Source organism: Eupeodes corollae, chromosome 2 (assembly GCF_945859685.1).
Source record: "Eupeodes corollae chromosome 2, idEupCoro1.1, whole genome shotgun sequence".
NCBI lineage: Eukaryota > Metazoa > Arthropoda > Insecta > Diptera > Syrphidae > Eupeodes > Eupeodes corollae.
In genome coordinates, this window is record NC_079148.1 from 133,564,418 (window position 1) to 133,576,164 (window position 11,747).

The window sequence follows — 11,747 nt, forward strand, 5'->3', positions numbered from 1 at the left end:
TGTAAAAACAAGAAACAACACGTTGACATTTGACGCTTTTGATTTCGCCGTGCTTGTTGATTTTGACATTTAATAGGAGGTTGTGTTCGAAGAGTAGCAAATTACATTAGTGATATTAAGGCCATATGTCTACTAGACAATATAATGTATTTTCTCCTATTGTCCGTATACACATTCGACTTTGTTGTAGAGTTGGATTTTGATTCTTAATTTTTGTATACTCAATTTATAGCTCTTCACTTCTCATAAACTTTAAACAGTTAAGTGGAGGTAAAGGAAAAAGGCTCAACTTTCCATTGCTGCAGCACAAATCTCGACAGCGCCAGCGGTTTGTTTTTATTTGATAGACATGTGCAAATAATTAAAAACTAAAGCAAATTTTAAACGAGAATTATTTCTATTTTAAATACATTTTCAAAGTTCACTTTTTAACATACAAAACACAGAAAATGGTTAGTTTTGACATTTCTTCCCTGTTTTTTGTTCAGTGTTGCCACACTTCCTTTTTTTGTTGGTGATTTCTTTGATTTTAGTGGTCAACTGCAAAAAGTACTTTGCATATACCCAAACTCGCTTCGACCCCAAATCCTTTAGTGATCCCAAGCAGGTGGGGTTATAGTTTATAGCAACGTGCTATCAATTCAAAACATTATTAATCTCAAAAAACGAAATACAAAAAAAGTAGGGTCCGAAAACGGAAATCTTTTTTTCTATGACTCATTGGTGTTTCCTCGCCTTAATAAGCTTTTCAAACTTAACCCAAAACCCGGTTTTCGCGAAAATATCGGTTTTCGCCGAAAACCTACATCGAAAACTCTAGTTTTTCAGGTTTTATATAAAACCTCTCCAAAACTATTAGCAATTCAAAGCTGAACTAAGCAAACAAACCTTTCAGCGAAACATTCAGCGCTCAAATTAATGAAAACAAAACAGCTGATGTCTGCTGACAAAACAAATATTTCATTTTGAAATAAATTTGGTCGTGGTAAGTAATATTATTTATGCACCTTCCTTAAAAAATAAGAATTATTGCTTTTTGTTTTTTATTTTTCAGAGTATGGAAGAGAAAAAAAGGAAACTTTGGGGGAGCTGCTTGGCAAAAAAAACGTCGAGAATAAAAGTCCCGGTGACTGTCGGATCTTTCATGATCCTTCCGAGTTTCAAACGCTCTTTGTGAAGCGAGGAACCGCAATTCACTATGGCTACTAGCGTGACAACTCCAAGAACGAGGAAGACTTGCTCATAGTTTGTAATTACGTTTCCAAGGGATGCATCTTACGCTTTCGCTTACTACCTGGAGAAAGACTTTCCGGGAACTCCGTCCAATCACAAGGGTTTGGGCGATACTAGAAAAGCTCAGTATATTGGGTTGGATTTGTTGTGAAAGAAAATTAAAATGTTTTAAATAAAATTAATTTTTATTGTAACAGTTTTGTTTGTTGTTGATTCTATGATATATTTTCTAGACAATTAGCTTCTCCTTAGTGAATTGTTCGGACCGGTTGAAGTAACCAAAGAGGATAGCTGCAGCCAAGCAAGCTTGTAGTTCTTGTTAGTTCATTTCGTGAGCCCATTCCACTCGCCCCCAGAACTTCAGTTGAAACTCTTCTTCGAGACGAGCAGTGTTACGTTAAAATCAATTTGATTATTTCACAAATAATTTGAGAAGAACAAAACTTTTTACTCACAAATTTTTATCAATACAAAATTTGACAGCCGGTGATAAATAAATTTAAATGTCAAATGAAAACGTGTAAATATTCGGCGTGAACGATTTTCGGGTTTTCGAAAACTTTTTGCCGAAAACCAGGGTTTGGGTTTGGTGTGAGAAGGCTATAAGGGATGGATTTTATTAAATATTGAAATGTGACATTTATTTATCAGTTTTTAATTTTAACTTTTGCAAAAAATTTACATTACTGTAATTGGATATATTTCTCTCTTCAACTGTCGAATCTAGAATGCGTCCAATGCTTCTTTTTTCTTCTTTTTCCTATTCCCTCTTTTCGCGGTCAATGTTTCAATGTACATACTTGTGAACCATCTCGTGAACCCATACAAATTTCAGTTTTTGGTTCACTCGTGAACTTGCTTGTGAAGCTGAGTGGAGAACAATGTGGAGAGTTTTCGTTCACGGGCAATTCACGTGCAAAATGTACGGGAACTGTTGGTGAAGCTTTGACATTTGGTTTGTTCATGTTCAGAACGTGTACTCACAAGTGTGTACCAGTGAGCAATGTCAAAAGTTCACTTTCTCCACTGGCGAACGTTCACTTCACGAGGAAGTATGTACTAGGCTTAAAGGTGAAGTCGGTTGATCTAGTGTAACCTGTAGTTAAGGTCCATCTCACACTTCGATACATTACAACTATTACATTACTGTTCTTAAATTCCCACAACAATTTCTCTCAAACATTTAATAATAAATTATACTTTAAGCAAAGTGACACATTCTCGTTGATTGAATAATCCCTCGATCTTATACAGAAGTATAGCTAATAAAATAAACAAACAGATCCATTCTCGCCGTTTCAAATAAACAGTCAAACAAACCTTATGAGAGAAACGTCAACAAGGTAAAACGTCAAACTTCAAAACCTCAAAACAAAAAATTTCATTTTAACCCACGTGTGGAAGAATAGAACTTTATTTGCAATTTTTCATTTTATTTTTACAATTTTACGGAGAAAATAAATTCACTTCAAAATGAAAGAAGACGATGGGGGAGTTGATAAGAAAAAATCCCATCGAGTCCGACAATCCGGAGTCAAAGCCGAGAAAAAGAAACTAAAGAAAAGCCCAAAAGAAAAAGAAGAAAACCTCACTGCCCGTCAGAGGAATCCCAAGGCGTTTGCAATCAACTCGACAATACGCGCTGAGCGAAATTTCCGTCGCAAAGAAGATCTCACAGCCAAAAAACAACATATCCCCTTAGTTGATCAGACGCCAGAAGAACCTCCGCCAGTTCTTATCGCAGTGGTTGGCCCTCCCAAAGTGGGTAAGACAACTTTGATCAATAATTTGATTAAGAACTTTACACGGACAAATGTGACCGAAATCAATGGACCCATTACGATTGTGACATCAAAGAAGCGACGCATCACTCTCATAGAATGCAACAACGACATCAATTCTATGATTGACATTGCTAAGTGTGCCGATCTAGTGTTGCTTCTCTGCGACGCCAGTTATGGATTCGAAATGGAAATTTTCGAGTTCCTCAACATCTGCCAGGTGCACGGAATGCCCAAGATCATGGGAGTGCTCACTCACTTGGACATGATAAAGAATCCCAAGCAATTGCGGAAACGAAAGAAGGAACTGAAACATCGTTTCTGGACGGAAGTCTATGACGGAGCCAAGTTGTTCTATCTTTCGGGGCTAATCCATGGCGAGTACCTGCGCAATGAAATCACAAATCTGGGCAGATTCATTTCGGTCATGAAATTCCGTCCGCTTTCGTGGCGTGGAGCTCACAGCTACCTCCTCGTCGATCGTGTGGAGGACATAACAAACACTGAACTTATTCGACAGAATGCCAAATGCGACCGGGATGTCATCCTCTATGGGTATGTCAGAGGCGTTCCGATGAAGCAGGAATTCATGGTGCATATTGCGGGGTTGGGAGATGCCCGGTTGAATGAGCTAAGCAGCATTGCAGATCCCTGCCCGTTGCCAGGCACTGAGAAAAAGAGAAGTCTGCTCGAGAAGGAGCGATTGCTCTACGCTCCAATGTCAGGAGTTGGTGGCATTGTCTATGACAAAGATGCTGTGTATATTGAGTTGCAGGGATCCCACAGCCATCACAAGGACAAAGGACCCGATGCTGCAGAGCAGGAAGACTTGGTAGGCAAACTCGTGGATAAAAAACAAACCATGGACTACCAGATTGAAGAGCAGGAATTCCGATTGTTCTCTGATGGTAGTGCTATCAAGTCAAAGGACTTCAAAGAAGACCCGATCGAAGAGAGGAATGAGGACGATAATGGGGAAGATGATGAAGAAAGTGAGGATTCAGGAATGGAGGATGAGAATGACGAGAGCGATGATGGAGGTGATCTAGGATGGAAAGCCGAAAGTGAGGACGAGCAGGAGAATAATGAAGCAGACTCCTCGGATGAGGAGTATCAGGATGTTAAACATAGATCCAATGAAGAAGATGATGACAGTGATGAAGAGGAAGAAGAAGACGATGATGAAGAAGATGACGTTATTGCCAGTGGTATGAGCTGGAAGGACAATTTGGCTCAGAAGGCAAGAGAAGCATATTTAGAACGACAATCCGAGGGAAAGAGTCTCATGAAGTTGGTCTACGGAATATACAACAATTCAGTAAGTTTTAATACTCCTCCAGAGATAAAAAGGACTTGAACTAATTCCCACTTATTCCCCAAACAGGAAAAGAAGAAACAGAAAGAAAAAGATGACGAAACGGAGGAAGAATCTGATGATGAACTTGGTGGTCTCTTTAAAGTTGCTGCGAAAAAACAATCAGAACTGCAGAGGGAAAAGGACATCAAGGATCAAGACGAATCCTGCTTATTTGAGCAATATTCAGGTACATTTGAAGTTCACCTTGGAGTACGAATCACATATAACAATTCATATCTTTTTTGGCAGGTAAAACCCTCAACTGGATTGAAGAATCCAACAAAGAGCTCATCAAGAACTGCTTCGTGACTGGTCAGTGGAAGGCGTCAGAAGATGCCGAAAACCTACTCAGACTCGATGATATGAGTGATGATGGTGAGCTGTATGGGGACTATGAAGATTTAGAGACTGGAAAGAAGCATTCGGGTAAGAAGGAAGAGTCCTCGGAAGCAGCAGCCGGTGAAGAAGACGCCAACGAATCGGAGAGCTCTAGAAAACGCAAAATGACCCGTGTCGAGGAGGAAAATCTAACCAAAGCCGAACTCATGGCAAAGAAGATGAAACTCAAGGCGAAATTCGACTCGGAATACGATAACAAGGGCGAGGAAGAGACTCGCATAACCGGTGATCACTCCTACTACGAAGAGCTGAAAGCCAAAGCCCAACAACAGTCCGAGTTGAATAAGAGCGAGTTCGCCGGTCTGGACTCCGATTTGAGAGTACAAATCGAAGGTTTTCGCCCTGGCATGTACGTTCGCTTGGGTTTCAAGAATATTCCAGCCGAATTCATCGAGAATTTCGACCCGAAATACCCGGTTCTGGTTGGTGGTCTGAATATGGCCGAGGAGAATATTGGCTTCGTCAATTGCAAGGTCAAGAAACACAGGTGGTATAAGAAAATCCTCAAGACCGGGGATCCTCTTATTCTCTCGATGGGTTGGCGACGGTTTCAGACCGTTCCCATCTACGCCAAGGTCGAGGATAACTTCAGACACAGGTATCTGAAATACACACCGAATCATGTCACCTGCGGAATGACTTTCTGGGGTCCCATAACCCCCCAGAACACTGGCTTCCTAGCCCTGCAGTCAGTTAGTCACAATCAAGAGGAAATAAAGAGAATCGGGTTCAGAATAGCTGCGACTGGTTGCGTCACGGAACTGGACAAATCTGCGCAGATTATGAAAAAGCTGAAGCTTGTCGGTCATCCTTTCAAAATCTACAAGAAGACTGCCTTCGTTAAGGGCATGTTCAACACCACCCTGGAGGTTGCCAAATTCGAAGGGGCCAAAATTAAGACAGTGTCGGGTATTCGAGGTCAAATTAAGAAGTCACATCACTCTCCGGAGGGATCTTTCCGTGCCACATTCGAAGACAAAATACTCCTCAGTGATATCGTGTTTTGTCGAACGTGGTTCCGCGTCGACGTGCCCAGATTCTACGCTCCCGTCACGACTCTGCTGCTATCTCCGGAGAAAAAGCTCCACTGGCAAGGAATGAAGACCCTGGGACAGCTGAAGCGGGAGAACAACATCAAAAATGAAGCCACCTCAGACAGTCTCTATACGGAAATCAAGCGAACGCCGAAGATATTCAAACCGCTGACCATTCCCAAAGCTCTGCAACGTGCACTCCCGTACAAGGACAAACCAAAACACGCCCCACTCAATCCCAAAAACTCCGTGGAAAAAGACCGTGTGGCTGTGGTCCTATCGCCGCATGAGCAAAAGGTTGCCAAGATGATGAAGATGATCGAGACCAACTACACCGATAAGAAGAAGCGCGAGAAAATTGAAACCCAACAACGGTTGAAGAATTTCAAAATTCAAAAACGGGCCGACGAAACAAGAAAACTTAAACGACAGAAAGAACTTCGCAAAAAGGTTTCCCGCGCGCTCAGTAAAATGAAAGGAAAGTCCAAGGATTAAGAGGAGGAGGTTTTTTAGAATCTAGGTTTAAGATGTGTCTAAAAAAAAGGAAATACAGTTATTTCTAGTTACATTTATTTCAAATGTATATTTGTAAAGTCGTTTTGTTTATTTTTTGTAAGGAAATATAGGTATTCAAAAATATACTAATATATAGAGTGCAGAAGCTCTCACTTCGATGTAAAGCCCTCAGTCCTGTGAGGAACTTCCTTCGATGGCTTTGAGTGCGGCTAGTAATTTAGTTTTTCGGTTCACATTTATCTTGGCTGTATCGGCTGTGGTTTGTCGACAGAAGGTGTTAAGGAAGGACTCGCGTTGTTTGAAGTCGTCGTTTATTTCCTTTCGAATGGAATTCATATCTTCGGCTTTTGGGGTCTTTTCTAACGTCGCTTTTGGTGGTTTTGGAGTTGTCTGGAAGAGAAATAAATAATGGTTGAAGTTCCTCTCTTGTTTCTTTTTCTTACCTCAATAATATTTTCAATTGAATCTTCTTCGTCTTTATCATCAACTTCGTTGTCTTCATAATCTTCATCATAGAAATTATTATCTTCCGACTTAGAATCCAAGGTTTCCAGGTCGACGTGTGACTCCTGGTTACTTTGAATTTCAACAGATTTCATAAAGTTTAGCTGGTCTTCCTCTGAGGGTCCATCTCCACCGCCACGGTGAGTTGAAGTCCTCATCTTGCTAACACCACTACCTGCCAACTTCTGACAACTTGTCCTTCCAGAATTTAAAAAGATATCAGACCTATCTGTACCTAGGGATCTATTAGTATGGTCCCCGCATTGCTCATTGGATTTTTTATCGAGTGGTGTCAGGACTGTTTGGGATTTATTGTTTCTTTCCTCATAGCCATGGATTCCATTGTTTATGTTGCTCATTGAACCAATCGATAGCTTAGATAGTTTTTCATTCAACTGTGATAAATTAGAAAAAAGAAAAGACAGCTTAAGAAGAATCGGGGAAGATTTATACTTACATTTAGCTCATCAATCTTGACATAACCCGAAAGCTCTAATTTAACTTTTTCTAACTGTATCAAGGCTTCTTTCCGCTTCTTTTGTTCGGAGAACAATTCTTTTTTAGAGTTTTTGGATTCAAGTTGTAGTCGTCGAGCCAGGAGCTTCATGTCGGTTTCTTTTTCTTGTAGACGAGTTTCTAGTTGTTGGACTTTTTCTGCCAACCTTTGTCGATCCTCTAGATTTCTGTACAAAAACAAAGATAATTTTAGAAAGTTTTCTACAATTGCATTCAAAATCCTTACTTATCCTTGTTAAGTTGAGTTAAATGTTTGTTTTGATCGCCTAGTTGAAGAATGAGACTTTCCTTCTGCTTCAATTTAAAAAGAAGTTCCTTGTTTTGTGTTTGAAGATTTCGATATTTCATTTGCCAAACTCGCACTTCCTCCGCATGTGAATGGAGTAACTGTGGCAACTCAGCATTTGTACTTTCGTATTTAGACAAAGCCAAATCCTGTCGTTTGTGTAAAGTCCGAAGCATTCGGTTTTCGTGAGCTAGCTCCTATAAATAAAATGAGTCAGTGTATTCAGCAGTTTGGAGCAAAAAGAGAGAAAAGTAACTAACAGAAATATGCTGTTGGGCATCAGCCAATTGGTTTTGAAATGTCTTCACCCTTAAACGCCTGGCCGACAATACTCGTTGACGAACTTCGGTTGTGGCCGGAATGAATGCCGAATGGCGTCCAACAGCTGCGTTCCTTCTATAAAGAATCGTTGCAGAACCTTTTGAACTCGATGTGTTGGAATATAAACTTTCCGTGCTCTTGGATGAAGACCTTTATGAAGGGAGGGAATATATCATGTCATTTCTATTTCAAACACTAAAGATTAGTCACTTTACGGCATGTTTCGAGAATTTTCTTCTGGAATCAATGATAATCCTGAACCTGTCCTTCTAGGAGCCACCATTAGCCAAAAAAAACGATATTACAACCGAAGTGTTTGTTAAGTTTTTTAAATATGAAATATTTTCTATTATTTGTTTTTTTGTTTGTTTTCAATTTTTCGACGAGGACTTCTGTTTTTGCAAATAATTTTCTATGACGAAAGTAAGAGTATAAGTATAGAACTATGAATGGAAGGTGGGTTCTTTTGAAAACCCCATGTTGAGAATTGTTACCCTGGCAACGATTGCGTTTGGTGTTTTGTTAAAGATTACGTTTTGTTGTGGTCTGGGGCATTAGTTAACTACAGTTGGATGCATTTTTCGTGGTGAATTTATTATTTTTTGATTGTTTAATCAATGCGACCATATGTTAAATGTCCGACAAGGCAAACATTCAGAAAAGTAAAGTAGGTACAAATATAAATTAAAAAAAAAATTGGGTGGCGCAACAGTCCGTTGAGAACTAGGGCCTAGTGACTTACAACTCTCAACCACTCCTGTTGTGCTAGTAATGTTGTCAGGAACGGAGAGGACCTACAGTTTATATGCCGAATTCGAACGGCTAATTTGAGGAAGCACTTTTTCTTGACAAGAGTTACTCTTGAAGAATTCGTCAATTCCTCGCAAGAGGCAGTACCCGTGAAAAGACTTAAGATGGCATAGGCAGGGATCGAACCCAAGACCTCTGGCATGACAGTCCAACGCACTTACTATCATGCCACGGGTGCTACTGGTACAAATATATACAATTCAAAAACTGATCTTGTCTTGATAAAGACTAATATTTGGTCTTTAGTTCGATTGCATTTTGAAAAACTTAAGAAAAACTGCATTTCTAAAACGTTTTCTAATCTCCTACATAAGTAAGATTCACTTGTTGAGTTAAAAATACAAAATATTCAAACAAAATGCAAAATTTAAATCTTGAAATGAAACATTGTTTCATATTTCAACTTCATATGAGAAAATAAACAATTAGAATTGTTTTCAGGATGTTTATTATGTATACCGTTAATTCGGTATTTGCAATACTGTGTCGGAACTGTAAAAACCATTTTTGGATTAATCTACTAGTATATATGGCATTTATTTCAAAAATTGTTTATTTTTCAATATAAGAAAATCCTCTTTATTTCATGAAATCAACCAAAATCCTAAAGTACCAAAATTACAAGTATAAGGTTATCCAATAAAAGGTTTGATTTTGAATAACCCAGTATGGGTATTTTCAGGCGACATAATTATAAGGGACTTGAAAGTTAGGCAAGTTTGTAGTATGTGATTGGCTAGCTGCCAAAAAATTACCTTCCAATTAAGGCAACTTTTATGGAAAGTTAGTCAAAAAAATCTCCCTATCTATCAAGTGAAGTATATTTTTGTCAAAATGACAGTTGATCATGTTTTTGCATTGAGCATAAAGCTGGACTTTATTATTTATTTATTAATTTTTTTCTGCAAAACTTCTTTTAATGCTTTCTGTAAAACGTTTCTTTGCCAATTTGAAAAAGAAATATGTAATATTTCTTTACAATACAAAATCCAAATCTTACTTTTAGCTTGCTTGAGGAGTGTTTTGTAGACAATAATATTATTAGTAGTTTTTGTACTATGAACTTGCAGTTGAGGTTTGTGAAGTAAGGTTCTGAATTTGAAATTCATGACACATGAAAAACTAACTAGTTGCCTTGGTCAAAATGCACGTTCCAAGAATGCAGTTGACTGCAAATGAAGGCAGTTATGTTGTCTGAATCTGCCCTATGTATTCAATTGTCATCTTTTGGCATTTGACATGTTATAACTTCACCATTACTAAAAAACAACGATACACGCTCCAACAACGCATTCAAATTATTTATATTAACTACAAAAAATAGTGAATATTTGGCAGTGACAACAGTTCGCAGTTTTGCAAGAAAAGTTTCCTAACCGTGTTTTTTTTTTCTCGATGATCACAATTGCCAACCGATATACATATGTATATACATATATATACTTTTTTCACTTGGGGTAAACGTCTATTCCAATGTCCAACGATCAACCTTAAAGATGGAATTCATGAAGGTTTTGATAACAAACAGCCGCCAATGTGTGAATTAATCAAAATTTCATGATATGTATATAATGCTTAACCTGTAGCAGTTTGTGTGATATCATGTTTAATTTTCTTTTTACTTTTAAATAAACATCAATCAATTTTTCCTTAACTCGTTTTTTTAAATATCAAAATAAAACGTCGTGTTGGAACACCATAGTAGAAATGTCAAAAGATATAATTCAATTATTCCATTTTTCAATTATTCAATTTAGATCCATCAAAATACAAATTTCCCCGTTTTTGCAGTCCATGGGTCAAAATAAAATAATTTATTTTCTGCAGGTTTGAATGTTTCGGCAGATTTAACCCTCTTTGCACTAATTCTATCACAATTATAAAAAATGATTTGATGGAAATTAGACAGCTAGCCGCACTTGTTAATATGTACACTAAGTTACACTATTCCAATGACAAAAAAAAACCATTCCAATCGTATTCCATGCGTCACGAAAACCAAATCAATTTTTGACGGAAATCTAAACTTACCCATCCATATGAGCTCCATAAAATATAGCAATTCGTTTTGATGTCTTATAAGAGAATTAAATATCAATATTGATATTTCTAAAATATTAAAATCTTCAAAAAAATACTCCGTATCCATTAGCAACTCATTTGTCAGATTCTGTAATCAACATGAATAATGGGCAGATTCAGAAACCATAAGGGGCTTGAAAAGGAGGGTCCATTTCCTGGTATCTGATTTGCCAGCTGATAACAAATTGCTTTCCAATCAAAGCAAAGTTATTGGAAAATTGACTGAAAACTTAGTTTCTCAGACTGATTGGCGCAACAGGTAAATAAAATATAAGCACTTGCATTTCTTTTTATCGTTTTTGAATTGTTCTATAGATAATTCTTGAGAAATCGAATCATTACAATTCTATTCTCTGATTTCTGACAACAAAACGTGAGAAACTTTATTTGTATTTCTGAGAAAATATATGCGGAAATCCCTGAGATCTTAGGTATATAAATTGGCCAATTGACGCCTTTGCAAAATTGCAGATTTTATCTGTCAGTTTGATTAATGTAGTGAATGAGTTATTTAATTAAATTGGATTGTGAAAGTTGTGCATACAAAATTTCTTATTCAAAATATGGAAGTTTGGTTTTGTAATAATTCGTTTTTTTTTATCAGGTTTATATCATTCTTTTGAACTGCGTCAAGAAGAAACAAATTTCAATGCAAATTTGACAGCTATACCGACTCCACGTATTCAGTAGACTTACTTACCCAGCAAACTTCTCCATCTAGCTCGGTCCCTAGCTAGATGTCTATAGTTTCGCGCTCCAAGTTGGGTGAGGTCACTTTCCACTTGTGCGCGCCACATGCTACTACACCGTATAGCAGGACGGGGATGACAAGGGTCTTATATAGCAACACTTTGGTCCCTCGAGAGAGAACTTTACCACTCAATTGCTTTCTTAGTCCAAAGAAACAG

At 38.0% G+C, this 11,747-nt stretch overlaps 2 protein-coding genes across 2 annotated transcripts; one reads left to right on the forward strand and one right to left on the reverse strand.

Annotated features, from left to right (window-relative positions):
• Window positions 1–2,587: 2,587 nt before the first annotated feature.
• On the forward strand, window positions 2,588–6,389 carry LOC129944048 (ribosome biogenesis protein BMS1 homolog). The gene is made up of 3 exons (XM_056053205.1): window positions 2,588–4,332; window positions 4,399–4,558; window positions 4,621–6,389. The coding sequence occupies exons 1-3, from the start codon at window positions 2,707–2,709 to the stop codon at window positions 6,297–6,299; spliced, it is 3,465 nt and encodes a 1,154-aa protein (XP_055909180.1). The 5' UTR covers window positions 2,588–2,706; the 3' UTR covers window positions 6,300–6,389.
• Window positions 6,357–8,383, reverse strand: LOC129944051 (lebercilin-like protein). The gene is made up of 6 exons (XM_056053207.1): window positions 8,163–8,383; window positions 7,887–8,097; window positions 7,567–7,823; window positions 7,282–7,507; window positions 6,764–7,219; window positions 6,357–6,710 (listed from the first exon to the last, which is right to left on the reverse strand). The coding sequence occupies exons 1-6, from the start codon at window positions 8,228–8,230 to the stop codon at window positions 6,489–6,491; spliced, it is 1,440 nt and encodes a 479-aa protein (XP_055909182.1). The 5' UTR covers window positions 8,231–8,383; the 3' UTR covers window positions 6,357–6,488.
• Between the last annotated feature and the right edge of the window lie 3,364 nt (window positions 8,384–11,747).